General features: G+C 25.2%; 1 protein-coding gene across 1 annotated transcript; it reads right to left on the reverse strand.

The window, feature by feature from the left end:
- Positions 1 to 5,362: 5,362 nt before the first annotated feature.
- On the reverse strand, positions 5,363 to 14,163 carry LOC129615175 (nidogen). The gene is made up of 13 exons (XM_055530273.1): positions 13,942 to 14,163; positions 10,018 to 10,320; positions 9,776 to 9,952; positions 9,282 to 9,714; positions 8,111 to 9,216; positions 7,779 to 8,046; positions 7,575 to 7,717; positions 7,072 to 7,481; positions 6,842 to 6,999; positions 6,351 to 6,605; positions 6,096 to 6,270; positions 5,735 to 6,019; positions 5,363 to 5,665 (listed from the first exon to the last, which is right to left on the reverse strand). The coding sequence occupies exons 1-13, from the start codon at positions 14,161 to 14,163 to the stop codon at positions 5,404 to 5,406; spliced, it is 4,197 nt and encodes a 1,398-aa protein (XP_055386248.1). The 3' UTR covers positions 5,363 to 5,403.
- Positions 14,164 to 22,973: the final 8,810 nt, after the last annotated feature.

Raw genomic sequence — 22,973 nt, forward strand, 5'->3', positions numbered from 1 at the left:
ATAATACAAAAATAGTTCACTTATGAAATATTTTACGTAAATATACAAGATCAAAAGACATAAAAATTTTTATCAATAATTTTATTTCAAGTACCTGAGTAAAAAAAAAAAAGAATTTCCAATAGCTAATTTCAAAGGCTTGCTAGCTAGCTAGCTATAATTTATTTTTAAAATTTTGTTGAAAGGAAATAATCGAGTTAGCTAGGCTAATATAAAAAATTACATAAAAAATCAACAGAAAATTTCAAATTAAAAATTATTTTTTCAAACGTAGATAAGCTATTCTTTTTTGTATTTGCTGAAATTGTGGGATTGTATGAGAATTGCGTCAATATTTTTTTCATGAAATTAATTAATATTTTTATATTGAAAATTTGCATTGTTAACCAATAATGACGCATCTATAATATTCTACTTAAATTGTAAAAAAAAAAAATAGGGGGCGGGAAGAAAGATGTAAATGTAGATTAGAATGGTTAGCGAATAAGTATACATGAATTTTAATTTTTTTTTAAAAATTGCATATTTTTAGGATAAAATTTATTTAAAAAAATGGTATAATGAATAACATTTTATAATCACAAAGTTTCAAAAATTCGAAAGTTAAAGAATGCAAAATTAAGAATTCTAAAAATTCAAAATTTTTTTCTGGAATCTAATATTGATTTCTATCAGTTAATGCATTTCTAGATTTGTCCAATTTATGAATACCCTCGACAAGTACTACTTAATTCGTACTATTCCATTCTAAATAAATGTTATACAAATATTCTATATTTAAAATATTTCTACATTTTACGAGTATCTTATATATTATTGTATGTGCATCAATTATTAATTATATTAAATTACTTCATTTATTGATCTATTAAATTTCATCAGAATCATCTTAGATTATTTTATATAGAAGCATATAGTTTCTGTTTAAAAATAAAATATTATTATATATTTTCAATTTAAAGTTCATTTACGTATTAAAACATTTTTATGTGCGTGCATTCATCTTATATAAATATTATTATATTTATTTAATGTACATTTATATATATACATATACGTATATATGAAATATATGTAATATATTTTCTGAAATTATATTGACGCCTCTGAGATTTCTAAGAATACTAATAAATCCAAATAGATTACACGTACACTTATTTATAAAGAGAACAAAAAAAGAAAAAGACAAATATGCGACAGAGAAAATTAAATAAAAAAAGAAAAAACAAAAATTGAGGCGAATAAATAAATGGCGTAGGATGTAGGTGTTGGTAATGATTGTTGTTCATGTTCATTCTAAAAATAACCTTTATTCTCTCCTATCTTTAATATATATATATATATATATACGGTCTATTCAAGAATATTGTTATGGGTATATAAATAAAATTGTGTGTAGATCGGTTAAAATTCTAAATGAAAGGAAAATTTTTATAAAATTTTTCATTAAAAAAAAATTTAAAAATAAAATTTTTTTTACAATTATCTGTTTTAATTGAAACAGAAAATCAGGTGAATTTGTTTAAAATAAAGTTGGTGAAACTTTTGAATTGTATGTGCTGTAAAAATTTTTTAATTATTATAAATTAATTAATTCTAAAATTAAATTTATTTTTTTTAGGTTCACTTTCATGCATTTATCACTGAACAGAGATAATAGATCAAAAACTATGCAAATAACCGCCTGAATTTCTGGATTTAATGAGAGAAACTAAAAAATAATTTACAAGAGAATGGAAGATTTTATGCGATAACAAAGCATAATTGAATATTAAAAAACAAAAAAAAATATTAAATAATATTTACACATTTTAGGTTAGGAATGCTTTCCTTCAATGAAGAAATTAAAATTATTCTTTAATTTTACGACAGAGCCATATTATATCCAGAATATCCAGAAATTTGTAATCAAACAAAGTGAAAATTAAAATATTAGTTATGAGATGCTTTATCATCTTTTAATTATGATTAAAAAGCAGTTAAGAATATTGCTAATCATGTTCATAAATCATATAGTTTAATTGATTCTTAGCGCGCTAAACAGGGGCCGGGGCTTTATTTTTTATAATAGTCAGGTACCTGAAGTAGCGCGCGAAGAGTTAATTTTTTATCAACAATTGAGTGAATTTAGAATTTTAAAATTAATATTAAAAGTGTTAAATTTTTTAGTTTACTATTTTAATTTTTTTATGTTGCATCTTTTTAATATTTTAATATTAATGATTTTTTACTTCAAAAGCATCCCATGTCTATTGTACTTCATCAGGTGCTCTGGTGATATTTAGAAACCCGGCACATGTTGAAGTACACTCAATGTGGTGATGGCTTTCAACTATAACGATTCAATATTTAAAATTAAATTTTTTATTTTATTTTGTATTTATATTAATTTATTTAAGGCAATTTAAAATTATTATGGAAGAACTTTCAATAATAAATTTATTATGAGAAATGTGAACGTTACGAAAAAAATTATGGAAAATTGTTCAAGAACAATAACAGCAATATAAGAGTTAGTAATTAAAATTTGAAATTTAAATCACAGCTTACAGTATATATGTAAATTAAAATATATAAGAATATGGTCGTAGAATTTAATTAAAATGTATCATAAGATTTCAGTAAAATTAAGATCTCATAAAAATTGTAAATATTTTTACATATACATATATGTATTCGAATTAGCATTATATATGGCACTTTCCTAGAACTTCATCAATCTGACGATCATGTCAATTATATAAATTTTGGAAATGGCAGTCATATGCAATTAATGCAATTCTTCTCAATTGACGTTTTGTTATTTTAAAATTGTTAATATTTTTAAATTTTGAAAAGAAATTTTCACTACAAGAAATTAATTAAAAAAATTCACTATTTATTTATAATTTATAAATAAGAACCATATTTTCCTTACCTGTTTTCTATATCACTTATTTTTAAAAAAATTTTTGACAAATTCAGTAAATGCACAAAAGCGAATGCAAAAATAAGACAAAAAAAATTTCAATCATTGCAATTAGAAATGCTTTAGAATTCATAACTTTTGCAAATTGCGTTCTGGGGAAGTGTCGGCATCTCACAGAAGTTGACATTAATGAATAATTTGTTATTAAATCTGTAGAATCTAAAATATTATATTTAGTTAGGATTAAAAGTGATCGTAAGAATGAAATGTGAGTATTAAATTTAAATCATTCTTAAATCTATAAGATTAAGTTATAATTACTCAATATTGTTTATTAGACATTTTAAAATTATTTTAATTCTTATAATATAAAATAACACTGTTGATAAATAAAATTTTAAATAGATTTTTGAATGAAAAACAAAATATAGGAAAATATTTTTTTTTTTAAATTATAATATTAAATATAATTAAATTACTATTTTAATACCTATAAAAATTTTTAAAAATTTTTAAATTTTGGAAAATTATAAAAATTTGCAGATGAAATAATTTGTGAAAATTCTACGTTTTCTTTGGAAAATCATGACAAATATTGAATAAGAATTGGAAAATGAAGTTATGAGCGCATTAAAACAATTTAAAATTGCGTTTTTTATAATTTATTTCTAAGTTCTAAATGTGTCCTATATATGACAATGAAGTACTGCACGTGCTGTCAAAAAAACATTATGTTTGATAATACAGTAAAATTTTTGCAGTTTGTTTTATAACTACAACTGCATGTTAAGATTTTTAAGATATACGATTTTTAAGAACTATTTTGTAAAATAATGTCAGATTTACAGGATTTATTAGAATAAAAAAATTAAATTTGTATTTCAGTGAATGGGAAATAATAAAATATGTAATTAATTTTGTGGTTTCATGTTTGAAACTTTAAAAAACTTAATATGACAATCTAAAAATCTTTCACAACTGAAAACCCTTGTTTTGACAGCAGCATAAATTTGTAGTTTTTGCAAGCGGGTTTGTATGTTCTCTAACTAATTTAAGTTGTAAGTTAGAAACACGAATTTAGAAATAGGAGGTTTTTGTTTATGCCCGCTGCGCTGAAAGTTTTACATTAGAACTAAAATTTCTAGGTCGCAGCGTTAAACAGTATGCAAAAACTTTAACTAAGTTTTTTTTTGTTTACGCAGTCTACAAATTCTGAAACTTCTAAATAATCAGTCGTTCGAAAATAACAGAAGTGAAATTATTTATGAAAGATTTGAAGACTTAAATAAAACTTACTTTAATAACTCTTCAACATCTATATAATTCTGCCATTTTTAAATTTAAAATTTTTTTTGCATTTTAAATTTAAAACAAAAATTTCATGAGGCTGTGACAAAATTTATACTATAGGACTGCGTCACATTTCTAACATTTCTTTATTGCAGATTGAATTTCTGAACGCACTTTATTGCAGCCAGTAATTTCCGAATGATTTAGCGTGAATTTTCGAACGTACTACAAGCTAAAACTATTCTACAACTGAATAAACGAAAACCCCCTATTATAGAAATAAAAATGCCTAAATTCAATACTAATTTCAAGCATCATGTCATTTAAGTTTTGTGTCTTGTAAACTAAAATTTATGCACGCACCAAGAAAAGTTTTTTTACGTTCGTTGATCTTGGTATATGCTCATTTTTTATTTTGTTTTTTAAGTTTTAAAAGTAAACAAGTTATATTATATGAAAAGTAACGAAAGTGCCAACTTTATGTTGCGTTCTCTCTTTTGAATTGATTATTTTTGAGTGACATTATTTGAGTGACATTACTTGATTTTTCCCATTTGCTTTCTTTGTAGTTAGACAAGTCATTTAAAACAACAATTGAAATTGCTTTTTAACAGCAATCAATGTGAATTCTTGAAAGTTTTGCTGTTTGCATTATTATTTTAGATTTATGGAACCGAGCAAAAATATTTTGTTCTTTGTTTAACATGGAGAGGATCAAAAATAACATACAAATTAATTTTTATCTAAATTTTTAGATTTAAAATTATTATTTTATTTTTTAAGCACACCACAAAATGTTAAACAAGAATTAAACAATTTTCTTTCATATTAATTATGATTTGGTTTCCTTTTTTTTTTTTTATACAAAAATTACTTAAATTTTAATATGCAATTATTAAAAAGAAATTAAAAACTTAATTAATAGTTTACAAAAAAATTTCATTTCCTTAAAATATTCCTGATTAATTATTTTATTAATTTTAAATTTTAAATTAAAAAAAAATTTAGTTTTTCTTTTTCAAGTACGCTAGCCTTAGAGTCTACAAATAATATAAGATTTCTTTTTTTTTTTTAAAATATACATACAGCTACAATAAAAAAAAACAATAATTTTAAAACTAAAGACTTAATATTAAAAATAAAAATATTTGATCATTTCCTTATTATCCTTTGTATTTTTAGAATCCTTTTTTCCATTTCATGTTTTATAAATGATGATGCATATCATCGAAATCACAATCTTTCGATAATTTGGTACATTTACAACTTTTACCCGATGGTGATCGATTATTTGGTAAACAAATTCTATTATCTGTACATCCACCATTATTAATTTGACATGGATTATAACCGCGTGGACAATAATTATCAACAGCTGTCATACCAAACATTTTATGACTACCGAATACTGGAATTCTTAAACCTTGTTTTCTATTACCATGTATATCAACACTTTCAATTTGTTTTCTAAAAATATCAAAATAAAATTTTTATTAAATTGAATTTTTAAAGAAGTAATTTTTAAAATTAAATTACGTTGTCCAATCAGTCCAATAGAAACTTTCATCAGTATTTGCTAAACCGAATGGATATGATAAATTACTAGCAACTGTTCTTGAATTTTCATTTCCCAAATCTAAACATTCTATTTTATGTGAACCAGCATCAGCATAACATAATTCATCCGTATTTGGTATAACAACCAATGAATTTGGTAATATTAATTCAGGTTTTGTAGCAATTGTTCGCCTTTCAGTACCATCTAAATTTGACATTTCAATTTTTGGTGAATCACGATTCCAATCAGACCAATATAATTTTCTATAATATAATTAATTTTTTTTGCACAGAAATTAAAAATAATGGGTAATTCATTGTCATAAATATTAATACATACTGTTTAAATGGATCTACGGCAATACCACGTGGATTAACTAAATGTTTTTTAATGATTACAACTCTTTCTTGTGGATTATCTATATTAGCTACCTCAATTGTATCTTTACCAGAATCAGTCCAATATAAACGTCTAGCAATCCAATCAATTGCAATACCTTCAGGTGATTCTAAGTCTATATTAAATGGATGAAAATAAAGAATTAATTTAAGAAAATTTTTCTAATAACTAAGAAATATTTTATAAAATTCATACTTTCAGTTATAAATTCTTTACTCTCTGTTCCATCATATTTGACACTCATTATTTTTTTAGCTGCAATATCTCCCCAATATACACGACCTTCAACACAATCTTTATCTAAACCAATTGCCATCGACGCCAACGATATTGGTTTACCGAGTTTACTATTAAATGGAATCCGAATAATTACTAATCCTTGACTAATTAGAAGAAAACCAAATTCATGTGGAGCAATTTCCTTACAAAATGTTCCATTTCCTAAGAAACCTAAAATGAAATTAAAAATTATGAAACTTGAAAAGGGGTACCGTAAATAAAATTTTTTATGTTACTAAGTCTATATTAAAATTATGACTAGATATCAGAAAATTTTTTGATTTGAGAAATTCAGTAAGTAATACTCTTGAGAAATTTCAGTAAGTATATGAAATAATTTTTGAAAGGAACTCAATTTTAAAGTTACATGCACTATTTATAGTTCATCAAAATAATCTACAAATTACCATCTGGGCAAACACACATTAAACCCATTTCTGTTGATTCGCAAACTGCTTTAGGATCACATAATGTCGGTGTATTTCTGCAATTCGGCTCCTCAATACATAAAATTCCATCACCATTGAAACCTGGATCACAAACACATTCATAATTTGGATTATCCCTAAAAGTTACAATTTACACAATTTAAACTTTTTACAATTAGTAAACATTAACATTGCCATTAATAACTTACTTATGCAATCGAATGCATGAAGCATGTAAACCACAGCTATTTCTAATATTACACGGTGGTGGAATGCTTTCACATGTTAAACCATCGCCAGCATAACCAGGCAAACATTCGCAATATTGAATATGTTGTTGTGGCTCTAATTTACAAATAGCATTTTCAGAACATCTTGCCAATCCGCAAGTACCAGTTGGAACACAATGATCGGCTAGATCACGTTCAAAACCACTTTGACAAACACATACACCTTGATCACAATATGCATTTTCAGAACATTCAAAATTTTCCATACATTCGGGTGCTATTTCACAATGATAACCATCACCCATATAACCTTTGAGGCACATACATTCTGATTTTCCTAGTTCTTGATCATATTCACAAGTAGCATATTCATGGCAAATTGATGGTTGCTAAAAATTTTCAAAATATTGTTAATTTTATCACTAATCAATAATTATGTTCAGAAAATTAAGAATTGAAAAATTTATTTTTGTAAAAAGTACCGTAGTACAAGTAATTTCCGTTTTAATACAAGTTAGACCATCGCCTATAAATCCTCTAGAACAAATGCAAATATGTTTTCCAACAGCTTCTGACCATTCACAAGTAGCGTTCTGATGGCAGTGATAATCGATTTCACATGAAACTACAAAAATGATGTATCATTCATATAATATTATTTTAGTATTAAAGGGAATTTTGTGTACCTTGGTCATCTGGAAATTCTATTGCTTGAACATAACCAACAAATCGACAGGCACTTTCTTCATATATAAATTCGTACCCATCTGGACAAGTGCATTCTTCTCTTTCGTCACAAAGTGGTTGTACCTCTGTTGCTTGATATGATGGTATACAACGGCCATCAACCCAATGTTCATCTAATCTACAAGAAGTGCAAAAAATACCATCACCAACGAAACCTTCTCTACAATGACAATGACCATTGACACAAATAGCATTTGGTGAGCATTTCTAAAAAAAGCAAGAAAACTAATGGTACAATTTTGCAGAACAATTTTTAAACTTTAGTATTTACTTCACATGGATCTTCCAAAGCATTAATCAATTGGGTTGTCATATGCCAATTATTATATTCATTATTTCCATCGTTCCATTTATTATGATCGTGTTCATGTTCATGTCTATGTTTGTGTTGATGTGTATTTTCATCTTCATGTTCATGCTCATGTTCATATTCATGTTCATGCTGGCGATCATGTTCATGTTGGCGATCATGTTCATGTTCACGTTCATGTTCTTCATTACTTCTATTCCAATCCATATGACTGGTACTACTGTAATTATTATTATTTGCATGTAATATCGGTCTTTCGTCATACGTAATTTCAGGATTTTTTGATGTACTATGATCATCCATAATTGGTTTGCATTCATATCCATTACCTTCATAACCATCAAAACATTTACAAGTATAACCGCCGCCATTATTTTCACATTCTGCATTCTCATCACAAATATGATAACCAGACCTGCATTCATCAATATCTACACAATGTTGGATTTCATTACTTGCAATATCTAGAACATATCCATTTTCACATCCACATTCGTAAGTATCTAAGCCGGTTGGTTTACAAATTGTGTTATAACCACAAATTGATGTTCCATCTAAACAAGGATTTCCAGATGGATCAACACCAACCTTAGACAATATAGACATTCTTATAGCTTGTTCATTAATACCATAATCAAGAGTAACTTTTGAATTTTTTTGTGCAATTGTTTTACGAGAATCCATTAAATCATCATCTGACACACATCTCTTAAATACAATCATTTGTTCTAAACGATATTCAATTATTTCATCATGTGATGGTAATTCTATTGCCTGATCACTAACTGATCGTAATTTATTTTCTGAAATAAATTCATATTCTTCAATAAAATCGCTTAATTGCAATTTTGGGCCATCTTCTATTAGCGGTAATCGTCCAGATACTTCTATTTTAACTGATAATTGATCCCAATAATTGAGTCCTTCAAATGTTTGATTAACATAAAATTTTTCTCCAGTCTCTTTAAATAGTAACGTTGAATAATGTGTTAATACACCTCCAGTCAAATGATAACCATTGAGTCCAGCACCAACAGGTTTAGCAAATAACCATGAAATTGCAAGACCTAAAATTTTTTTGCTTTGTTATTTTTTAATATTTTAAATAAAAATAAAAAAAAATTATTTATACCTAACGGCAGGACTAATTTTAATTGATGACCAATTTCTGGATCAATTGGTGTTATAGCTGTATAACTTCTACCATCAGACATGACAATATATGCTTGAATTTTGGCTCTTTCATCTATTACTTGATCATTTATTGTACCGGATATTGAACCAGTTACACGAATTGGTACCTTACGATCTATACATGAGAAACCATTGCCATAAAAACCATCATTACATTTACAACAAAATCCCCTTGAATTATCAACACATTGAGCTTTTGTGTGACATTTTTTATAAAGACCATCAGAACATGAAGAAGCTTCGGGTTGTTCAAGCTCTTGAATTTCCACATTATTTGGTTCCTCGACATTATCATCGTATTCCAATTTACCAACTCGATATATCCAAACACCAGGTACACCAATATTACTTTGAGAACTAAAATATCTGGCCTAAAATTAAAATTAAATTTTTAAATAAATTTTTTTGAACAAAATAAAAACAAAAAAATACTTTTTCTGTTCCAGATCCCATTATTGTAAAATATCTTCCGTCTTCTGATATAAAACCAGATTGTGCTCTAATATCTGATATACCAAGTTCACCAATATCACCTTGTAACCAATTAAGACCATTTTTTTTATAAATAAACTGCACATAAGTTTCATCATTATTGCATATGATGACTGCCTAAAATTATGCAAAAAAACATTAATTTTTTTTTTCCAAAAAACGCTTTCTTCTATATTAAAAACCTGAAAACTATTTTGTTTATCTTGTTTTGCGTTGTAGTATCCAACATTTTCCCATGTTGCAACATACAATATACTAGCTTCGAAATCTTCACTATCAGCAAATGCATAACGTACTAAATCAGATGCTTTTTGTAATTTATCTTCATCTTGTGTACTAAAGAATACAATAATAGAGGATGAATTTGCTCCAGTCGTATCAATATTTGAATAAAATGGTGATATAGACGGGTATTCCAGGGGGAATGGTTGATTTAAAAATTCCGGAAATTCTGTTAAAAATGTGAGAATGCCATTCGTATTAATCTGTAATTTAAAAATAAAAATGTATACTCAACTATTCTTTAACTAAATTATGGAAAAACTTAAAATTTATTTGATTTTGTCATAAAAAAAATGTCAGATGTTGCTTTATTGAAAAATTAATTTATTATCATAATAATGAAAGATATTAGAAATGTCTGTAAGTTCAATAGAAGGCTTTGCAAGAAATATGTAAAATATTTATGCGAGGTGTTTCTTCTAGAATATTTAGAGTTCCATATTTTTTGAAAAAATATTAAAATTTCGTTCATGAGACGGTGATATTTTATGATGATAGTTGCAATACAAAAAGTATTCACGATATGAGATTATTAAAGTATTAAAGACTAATAAAAAAATGACATTTATTTAAATGAACTAGAAAATTTACGATAATAGGGGAGTTTTGAACTACACAGTAATCACATTGTATGGTGCCTTGAAAATACCTTACTAATAACTGATAATATGAAATGTGGCTATTTTCTTAAAAATCGCGTTGTTTTCGTAAAAATTAGTCGGAAAATCTTTTTAATAAAGCTCATTAAAAATCAGGAACAAAGACAACACCGCAACATCACATTGACTGTTCCATGAGAAATTCGACAAGAAGTTGCATTTAATCGCACTGTTATGTCAATAACCGCTGTTATTACTGTATTTCATATTTTTTACAATTGTGAATAAATAATAAACAATTTTGTTTTCAAATATTAAAGTATATAGAAAAGATTATTTATTACATTAAATTTATTTTAAAATAAATAATAAAGAAAAGTTGTTTAAAATCTAAAAAAAAATATAGCGCAGAGAGAACTGTGTAACAGACAAAGGTAGAGGCACCTTCTATGTAGAAAATATTTTTCATCTAAAATCAGAGTATTTTTTAAATAAATAAAATATACCTATATATAAATACATATACATATTTTTATATTGTAGCAGAATAAAACAATTTTCCTAATTCAATTACTTTATAAGCTTTCGAATAAATTGCAAAAATCTTTTCCTGTTTTACCTAATCTGAATTGTATTACAAGTACGAGTATTACTCGTATTTCAGTTTTAAGATTATTCTGTGTAATAAGGTACATGCATTAACTTTAGTTAAAGATTGTTTAATATGTAATTAAGATGCAATGATTCTATGTAAAAATATTATATTTTAGTAGGTCCTTTAATATACGAATCAATGATTGTATATAGAAACGCTTCATATATTTTTTATTTTCAAATATTTTTGCTGAAAAGATGAAATTTCCGATTATAATTTTAACATTAGTGGGTTTCAAATTGCCAGGTATAACAAAGTAATTTTAATGTGAGTGACGGTCTATACCGAATGTGAACATTACGGTATAAATGGGAATGAGAGAGCTGTTAGTTCCGCCTGGAGGGAAGCCACAACTCCTTTCATTGGGTAGGAGCCCTACTTTGCTAAGGACAATGATTCTGTACGCCTTAAATTATTGGAAGGAACGGGTCAGGGTCTATCATAAAGACAATTACCCGGGCCTGTATCACTCCAGAAAATTTATATCTCCTTTGTGGTCGAGAGGGTGTATCACACTTGGTTGTCTAGACTTGAAGTTATTGGTGGGAGTATACTGGAAGTTATCTCCTGATGATTCATTTGAAAAAAATTGGCACAACTAAGGCCGAATGGACAAATTGCAAGTATTTAAATTTAATTTAAAAGAATTAATTTTAAAGATTACAAAACATTGTAATTAACATTCAATCTATTATATAAGAGGCAAATAAATTTAAATAATCTGAAAATACAATTGAACATTTCGATATTATGAGAACTACTAAAATTTATGTCAAATATATTGGTCGAAGGCTGAAGAATAAGAAAAATAATTTATTAGGAATGCTTTGATTTCATTTTCTAACAACAAGCCAAGGGTTAATGTTTTCTACAAAATCATTGCTAATAATTTCAAATATTTCAAATAAGTTTCTAATTGTTTTTTTAAAAATAAAGGGTTAATAACGTCTTAATTCTTTTTGTTAATTTTAAGTAATTTATTAAATAATTCTTAAAGTATTTTAATCTGTAACATTCATTCAAAACATTTCAATATGGTTTCTTTTCTTGTCATTTTTACTTCTGAAAGTTCAATTAAAAAGGTCATTATTAAAAAATATTTAAAGTAAAAATTTTCATTTTTAGAATATTTTTAATTCATTCAAGAGTTTAATAGCTGTTATTCTTTGATAACGATATTACAACCTTATATACAAACATACAAACATACGCATAATGTAAAATTAAAATAATATACAAACATTTTTTGTTTTAATCAGTCAAAAATGGCATTGACATTGAAATTATAAAGAAATATATTTCATATTTGTGTGTTTGTATGTATATGTAGAAAATAAAAGTTTAATTAAAGAAATACAAAAAATACACAAATTAATAATAATTGTAACTTTGCGGGCTAATTTTATTATTGTTCTTTTCCTCTATAATTAATTTGAAAGTTGAATGACTTTTGAATTAAAAAAATTAAATAGTGACAAGATTGAAAATAGAAAATAAAAAGCATTATAAAAAGCATTGACTTTAAACTCATGTGACACGATTGAATATTAATCTGAAATCTAACTGAAAATATTTTAAATTTTATTAATTACAATTTTGTATCAGAGTGTCACATTAAATTGTCCTATAATTCATCCACATAATCTCAATGTCATATGTAGTGACTTAATTGTCATAAATATGTAAGTGTACATAATATGGCAAAGTGACAGTACTAAAATATTTCTGTCAATTAAATGCTAGCACAGCAATTATTAGCTGTAATTAGCATACAAAAGGTAAACGAAATATATAGCTACCTAGTAATCATAAAAATTTAAAGCTAGTAATAAAATGTGCTTTTGACGTAGACTTTAAACTGAATTTAAGGAAAATGTTACATGAGCGATACATCAATTATTTAATCCGAATCAAGTTGAGATGATTTTTCCCATTGCATTTCTTGAAAACTTTAAAATGTACAATGTAAAATGAAATCCGATTGCCGAGAGTATAAGAGACTTTTCATGTAAAAAGAAATTTTTTAAAATTTTTTAAAATTGCCAAAGAAAATTTCAAAAACCTCCAAAGAAATTAGTTTGGGATAGCATTAAAAGAAATGGCCATTCTTACACATACATATCTTATATAAATTTTAATATTTAAATTATAAACTTTTCAAGTAACTTGAATAATTTTTCTTCCAATCGAAATAATTTCCCATAATAAAACAACTATAAAATTCCTAAAAATTCAATCGACGATGCAATTGTGAGGTTTATATTCCGACGATTAAATTTTTAACATACGAGTATTGTGTAAAATTTTTTTGAGTGTTAATCATCTTAAGTGTGCCGGAGTTTGATAGAAACTGAAAAAGAATTTTATATAGTGAGAAACTTATAGTTCGACCCTGATCCAGTAGTGTTAATTTGAAATGAATTGTACCTCTCCCATATAAAGTTTGCAAAAAAAAAAAAAATTAAGGGATTTTTAAATGGTGCCGCACTTCTTCTTCTTTGTCTGCTTATTCACTACTGGATGTTTGCGATTATATGCGGAAAGCTCTCCTTATTCTGTGTGGTGTGTACTAGTTGCCCGATTGTTTGTATGCCAGTCCATTGTCTGATATTTCGCAGCCACGACATTTGCTTTCGTCCAACCCGCCTTTTGCCATGCATTTTACCTTGCAGGATTAATTGCAGAATATGATATTTTTTGTTACGGATTAGATGACCTAAGTATGCTGTCTTTCTACTTTTAATTGTTAATAACAGCTGACGGTCACTATTTATTCTGCTCAAAACTTCCATGTTACTAACTCTATAGTAAAGGTGATAGTATGCCTTCTACCGTATGACCCTCGTGATTTTAATTTCTATGGTGGAAAAATTCCTAGAAACCACCAGAGCCTTTTGGTGCCAATTTAAGTTCTTAATGCACTGAATTTCCTTTTGATCTATGTTTACTTTGTTCAAAATTTCCATTAATTTTTCATGCTTAACGCGATCGAAAGCTTTCTTACAATCAACAAAAAAAATATGTGTTTATAAACATCGCGACAATTATAAACCAAAACCTGGGGCCCAAGAAGCACTTCTCTAATTCCCAAGCCAGCTCTGAAACCACATTTGCCACAGAAATTATTCTTCAGATATTTTAGTTTATATCATTTTATTGGAATTCATTTTTATCATATTAAGATCGTTAACTAGATGTTTAGGACAAATTTAAAATTTTACATGGAAATTAACATCATTTACAGATGTTCGAGATGACACTTTTCATATACATACACATTATATAAAATAATTTAAATGTGATTTAAAGCTGGATGAAGTTTTAATTGTGGCGAAGAAAATATAATGAATTGCCAGCTTAAGACTATATAAAATGTAAATTTCAGATTTTGGTTTCATTCCGAAACATTTGCTTACGATGTATATTAACTGAATTATGAAATACAATTATAAAACAATTTTAATTTCATTTTTAAAATTATAATTTATTATTTTATACATATAGGGTGAGTTCCTGTACTTGTGACCTCCGTTACCTTTAGTAAAGGCAGTGGTAAATCTTAGAAAATATATACGATAAGTTATCATTAAAATCCTGAATAATTTCACAAAGTAATTTTTAATTCTCGACAGCAATATTTTGTTTTTTAAAATTTTTAAAAATCAACATCGAATTTTGACATTAAAAAAGTAAATGTTTTTAGCATTAATTTTTCAAATTTTTCCTGATTGCATCACAATCGTATTCCGTAAACCTATATGGAGTCATAAGCTTGTTCACTTTTAATCGAGAATATTTTGTATACCATAATAGGTAAACGCATGTCCTGTACCTATACAGAAGCACAAACATGCATAAACTTTCACATTTTCTTTTATTACTCAATAATTTTTTTATTTTTTTATTTTGAACCAAGGTGAGACGGAAATTATGTTATCTAGAACAGTATATTGAGAAGAATGCAAAATTCTCATATTGATTAGAGTTCTTAAACAATGAAAATGAAATTTTCTTTTATGTCCGCGAGTAGAAGAACACCCTATTTTTGAATAAATAATAAACAATCTGAATACAAGTTAAAGACAATGAATTTAATCCTTTAATATGCTTTTAACAATAAATGTGATTATATTGTATATCATCACTTTAATATAATGTAATTAAAGAATTTTATTGTTGAAAATAATCCGGAACATTAAATTAGATCGAAATAATATTAACTTTTCATCGCTCTTGTTTTTTTTTGGAATTATTGAACAAATAGCTTTTAACACGAAAAAAACTTAAAATTGATTGCTTTTGAAAAATGGAAAATAAAATATGCGTATAGTTAAAAAAAATAAAAAAATTGTTTTTTTTTTTTTTTTTTTTTTGAAAAGAAATTAAAATCACCGTATACAAATTTTTGTGAACAAAGAATGAATCAGAAAATATTTAATTGATAACAGCTTGTTGACCTTATTTATCTCATATATATACGACTTATTGTCGTATTTATGAATGTATCCGTATATTGTATATACAAACTGTAGCTATGTACCTAAGTATATACCATTACGATGAATATTATGATGGGAAATTTAAAATCAGGACAAAAATATCAATTTTGTAGCATAAACTATTGTACAGGAACCAAAAACAAAAGAATGAAAATTCATTGAATTCGTTGTAAAGTTGGACATTTTTGCGAATATTTCAGATTGATTAAATTGCATGAACGAATAAAAAAACAGAAAAACAAAATAGAAATTGATAAATTAATTTTAAGATAAACTCACACTATATATGTATGTACGTATGTATGCCACATCGAATTTATTAATCAGATTAAGTCTATATGAACACAATATATTAAAATATAAAATTTTTTAACCATATGGTTTTCAAGTTTAAGAATTAAATTTGCATTATTTGGCAGAATTCTATAATAGGCAAAATTTTTATTGTTTCATTAATAATATTGGGACTTATTATGAGAAGAGAATCACTATAAGGGATAATAATATTTTACCGGAAAATAATTAAAAACTTTATTATAGATTCAAATCAATTGCATAAATTGGTTTGTGTTTACAATAACAATATCGAAATATTGAAAGCGTACCACTCACTTTAGTGGTACGATATTCAAAAATAAACTCCATTATTTGAATTTAATACAATGTGTAGTTGTTTAATTAATAAATAATGTGCTTATTACACTAATAATATTAACTTAATGGAAATTTCTTAATACAACTGCAGACAACAACTTAATGGAAATTTCTTAATACAACTGCAGAACAGATGGATGACATAATCAAAGGAACGAATTTAAGGCAAAAAAATTAAAAAAATTTTCTCCTCGGATTGGACTCGAACCAGTAGCCCACCGTTTTCAAGGCGGACGCTCTACCAACTGAACTACAGAGGTATGAAGGAATTGCTGACGAAATGTTCTTCACATTGCTTTATACTGTAATCCACATAATTACTAAATATTGTTTACATTGAGATGCTGCATGCAATTATACTATTTGAAACATACAATTACCCCCATTATTTTTTTATAATCCCATTTTTTTTTATTTTACTATCTTACATTAACATTTCCAATAACTCAACCCTGTAGAGCTCTTTAATATAATACGAGTATGTAAAATGCATAAAGAAAATATTTTTCAAAAAATTCAATAAAAAAAAAATATCCGGCATTTTAATTCTAATTTAAAATCTAATTAATTAAAAAATTGGCTCGATTGTCATTTTGACATTTATAATTTTTTATTTTATTAATACAAATATATGTATATAATAATGTGAAAATATGCGACAAGAATAAAGCATGAAATTCCTGCAATAATTTGGAAAATCATATGTGACTAAATACTGTGCTGTACGAGTATACAAAAGAAAATTTATTTAAAATCTAATTTGCCCGAACGTGTGTTTTATAAATAATTTTTATTATTCTTAGAAATTTTTTTATGATGTTGGTCAAGGTTCTCTATAATATATAAATAAATTTTATTCAATCTAAGCAAAAAATTGATTTTTTTTTTAACACCTGTTCACTCATAAATCTTTAAAATATAAAATTTATAGGATTTTTTCTTAAATATTTTTTTTTTACATATAAAAAATTTAATATTTAAATATTAATGGGATATATAATAAATTTTATATGTATGTATGTATATATTAATAGTATGTTATATATATTAAGTACATTTCCATACATACATACATAATTACTTAAAAATGAATCTTTGGCTTAAAATTTGTTTTCAAGTTATTTTTGAAAATTAATTTTAGATTCCAGAAAATAATTCATTCATATTGTAGGAAAAATTTCTAAAGAAGGTTGTAATACAATTTTTCATTTAAACTTTATGGTTTGAAGTAGCTACAGTTCGAAATTCCAATTTAATTGAAATATTTCTTCAAAAAACCATTTAAATGTGCAGTAGTGCTTCTTATTAAAAAAGAGTTTAACCTTTATTTTGTTAATATTACTTGTTTTTTTTTGTTGTTGTTTTAAGAAATGTTAACTATCAATAAGGCGAACGTAATAAATTTTGCAATAATTAGAAATTCGGCCTTTATTTTTTCCTACCTATTTAATATGACCTTTAAAAGTTCCCGTTTATACGTAGAAAATGTTTGAAATCAAAGTCTTTCTTTTTAAAAACAATTTTTTTTTTTGGCACATGTTAAGTTGTCGCACATGTTTTTAATTCTGGCTGTGTTCCTGCTCTTTCAAAATACCTCATACAATTTTTAAAGATGTCATAAATCTTTCTCGGGTTTACAGTACTTACTCATTTAGAGAAACAAATAGCTTTTCATATTATATCAAAGAGTGTAATTTGAAGCAGTGAATAGAATTGGTCTTCAATATCTATTGTTACTGTTATGCAAGTACATGTACGTGTTGTATAAATGTAAATTTACTGCCATCTTAATCTCAACTATTTGAGATAAAGCGAGATTACAATTTTAATTAAGTTTGTTCAACTAACTGTTTAAGAATAAATTTTGGATATTTAAATTGGAGTAGATTTTTGAAAAAAAAAATGTACTTGTATTCATTTTTAATTTAAGTGTGTGTGTGATTGCAAGCAATTAAATTCTCTTGGAAGCATAGAATTTTTGTTTTCAGTTCATTTTTTATATTTCTATTTGGTTTTGTTAGAATTTCAGCAAATGGGCGGGACTGTTGTATTAGAATCACCGTTTTCTATAGCTTCTCTATTTACTGACGTTTTGTGCCGTATTTAAGTACTAATAGTATTAATAGTACTTAAATGCGGCTTAATAAATTTTAAAACTTACAATAATGCAGATTAACAACGTTCCTGCATATATTTTTAAATATTTGTACAATATATAACAATAACAACTGCAATAATAATATGTAGATATATATATATATATATATATATAATGGTAAATATTATTTAATTATTTTTGTGCATAAAAAATATTATCTTACATATATGTGATCATATTTCTCACTATAAAAATGTATTGGTATTTTTAATTGTATTAATTGATAATTGCTATCACCAATTGGTAAAACATTTGTAAAATTTTCATTAAAATAACTATAGAATTCATCATGATGTTCACTATCCAAAAAATAATTTTGACCGTTAACGACAAAACGATTTTCAACAATACCGTAAACGGTTAATATTAAAATTAATAATAATTTTGAGAACATTTTAATTTTTTTATTAATTTTTATGAAGACATTCAGTAAATTTTTAAAATTTTATTAAAAATAAATTAATATTTTAATACTAAATTAATTTTATTAATTAATTTTTATTTTTTATTTTAGATATTTAATTTCTATGTTTTTTTTCTCTTTGGACCCAAATTTAATTTAATGAGAAGTATAATATTTCTTTTAAATTATTTTAAATTAAAAACCGAATATAAGATAACAAAAAAAAAAAACTAAGAATTTTAATTCTGAAAAGAACTTCTGAACTATAGGACGTCTTAAAATGAACTGATATATAAAAGGGAACTACTCAAGAAGATGCAATATAAATTTCGTATTTCATATATATTAAAAAAAAAAAATTAGCATCTTGCCTTTGCCTCTCAATTTTTCTTTTTCGTCATTCTTCATCATTTTGATAGCTAGGCTATTATTAAGTAGCTTGTAATTGTTTGCTATAAATATATGCATAGTATATACTTATTTACATATATATACACGAAAATATTATATGCTTCCCTATATATTATATTATTTTTATACTTTGGTTTATAAATGATCATCATTCAGTATTTCGAAAAGGGCAGCTAACAATCAGCAATATTCGAAATGTAAAAATATTGTATGTAAGTATAAAAAACATAAGATAACAAATGTATATTTAAATATACGCTCTAGAATGTGTGCAAGCATAATAGCGAAGAAAGTGTGAAATGAACAATATATATAGATACATACATATATATTCAAAACATATACAGAAATTATCATTATCTGACTATACTAGAAAATATCATCAAATTATTATTATTTGACAATTTTAATCTTCTTTGAAGTTTACAAAATAATAATTTATAATGATGTTCTTATATAAGATGAAATTCTATATTTATTTTAATGTTTGTACATATTTATTTTGTTATAGTTTCGGTACGAATGAAATGTAAGGATAATAAAAATATTTGTGTGTATTATGTAAAAAATATAGTCGCAGTATATTCATTTTTTTTATTGTTGTTAAAAAAAATAACGGTAAATGTATAACAGTTTGCGTATATACATACATATGTATATTTCTCTGATATTTCACACTAATAGAGAATATATATATACTCATACTTAATAGATTTTTTGTCAAATTTTTGAAATTTCCCACAATGGCTGGAAATTCTACAGTGCGACGATACAGTTTTAGAGAAAATTCAGGAAAATTTCAATCAAATTTTTATTTTTTTTATAATATTAAAGTTTTTATTTGTTCCAGTACAAAAAATTATTCCCACTTTTGTAAAATGGGAAAATTTTAATTATTTCTACACTATTCATGTATTTCATGTCAATCGAATTTAAAATCGTAAAATCAGAAATACTAAAAGCAATTATTTTAGATTAAACTCAAAATGTTACATTATATGCTCATAAAATACTAAGTAGTCTGAGGAATCTAAAAAAAAAAATTAAAATTTGAAACTGAATAACGAATTCTAAAATATTCGAATTCGGTCCTAATTTTCATGATTTTTACTTCTTCTTGCAACATAACAAATATACAAATGCAGCGCCACATTACAAATGCACATACATACCTACAAAATGTAGATGAGTGCAATATATTAAAATTTTACCGCCTAATTTTCTTTTTATCCAACTTCAGTATATAAAACTACAAGCAGGTCTATTTCCATTTTAAATGTGTGTACTATCAACAAAATATATACATACAATAAAATTTAATATACTCGTATGTAAATATATTACACCAGACGAAGAGAACATTAAAATAAAACTAAATAAGATAAAATAAAAAATAATATTTTAAATTTCCAAAAATATAACACTAATTATTTACTTAAAAACATTTAAAATCTTTAAAATATTCTCACAATAATTTAGGGGAGGACATTTTTTTAAGAATTCAATTAAAAATAAATAGCTATAGTGTTGTCGGCCTGTCAATGAAGATCATCAGCCGCTGTAATAAAGAGTTTTTCATGTATTTTAAGTGGCATGCGACAATATTTTATTTTTTCTATTATTATTATTTACGTTTTCTTTAACTTAAAAACTATTTATGACTCTTGTATTGTGACAAATTAAATTACAAACAAAAATACTGTGTATTCGAAATCTTTTAGATCTTACAATATTAAAAATTTGAGTTGATGTTATTAAACTGGATGATGTCAAATGGTACACAAAACAAGGAAATCGGTATTATAAATATAAATTTACTATTGTATATATTTTAGGAATTTTGGACATGGGAGGAGACAATGGTATATATACAATGGTAAATTTGTAATATATACAAATACAATGGTAAATTAATTATAAAATTAAAATTAATTTGCCATAATACAATGGCAAATTAATTATGCAATGGTAAATTTGTAATATATACAAATTTGTAATATATACAAATTTACCATTGTATACATATATTAAGGAATTTGAACATGTTATTTATAATTTTAGGAGAGGATATATACATATTAACATAGGTATTTTGAGGACAACTATATCATTTGATTTTGAATCATGCAAATCATAATTTGCAGTACTGGTGTCAATTCATCAAAAAAGTTTTAAACTGCAATTAATTATTAGCATAATTCCTTCCTCTAAATGCAGCTCCATATGCACACAAAGTAAATTCAAATTCTTATTTCATTAAATCTAATCAAATTTGTTTATGTAAACTTTATATTAGATTAATAAATTTTTTTAAAAAGAACAAAACATAAATGCAATATTATACAATTTCTACAAATCAAAATAAAAATTTTTCGCATAAATTCTAATTAATTATTATTGCATACGTTTTTAATAGCAAATGAACAACTTGGTTTTACAAACAAGTGTACCCTATAGTTCACAGATCGTTAAAACATTTCAAAGAAACAAATATATTAAATAAAAGTACTATAACACCACAAAATATTATGGTTGTGAATAGACCGCCCAAATTTTTTTCAGTTAGGGTGTTCCGCATGATGTTTAAGAATCATATTTAATTGGTTTCATTTCCAATTAAAATATGTACATATACACACATATATATATATAAAATATTTATAACATTATAATTCTTGTTTTTATTGTTCCTTTTGAAAATTGTGTCTCCAAAGATCTAAATTAGAAATATTTTTTTTTTTAATTTTGAAAATTTATTGACTGTTAAAGATGAAACGAAAACAAAAGATTCTCATCATCATCACATAGTGCATACAATTTAACTTATTTAATATTTAGAGGGAATTTTGATGGTTGTTTCTATGTTATGCTAATTGTATGATCTTATCCCGCAGTAAAATTCACTTCCTTGTAAATTTATTGCAGACAAAAAAAAAAAATGTAGGATAATTAATATGAAATTTTTCACTCTTATATTTATTGTAGATACCATGAAATAGTGGCAAAAGATGATTGGTAAACAAAATAAACTTCAATTTATTTCAGTTATTTGCACCAACATAATATTAGATAAGAATCTACTAATATTGGAATAAGAATACTGGTAATGTTAAATGAAGATGCAGGTGCATCTGTTTTCCACGCCAATCCAAATTAATTCTAAATGAATACGTACAAACCAAATCAATGATTTTTTCCTTTAAATATTGTTTCTCTCAGTATTTTTTTATTCCAAATGTATATTATATTATTTCATATAACTTTATACGACTGTTCAAATTCTAATTCATACCAGTTTTACACAATTTAATATATGCAGTTAATTCATTTGATTTTGTTTCGTATTTCTGACTCCCTTGCAGTTATGAGAAAATAATTATTACATCTGTCCCAAAGAAAATAAAAATGTTTTTTTTTTTATGTGGGGATTATTGGACCTTTTAAACCATAGAAATTTTAATTGAATGCGTTATAATA

Source organism: Condylostylus longicornis, unplaced genomic scaffold (assembly GCF_029603195.1).
Source record: "Condylostylus longicornis isolate FDR11 unplaced genomic scaffold, ASM2960319v2 ptg000135l, whole genome shotgun sequence".
NCBI classification, from domain to species: domain Eukaryota; kingdom Metazoa; phylum Arthropoda; class Insecta; order Diptera; family Dolichopodidae; genus Condylostylus; species Condylostylus longicornis.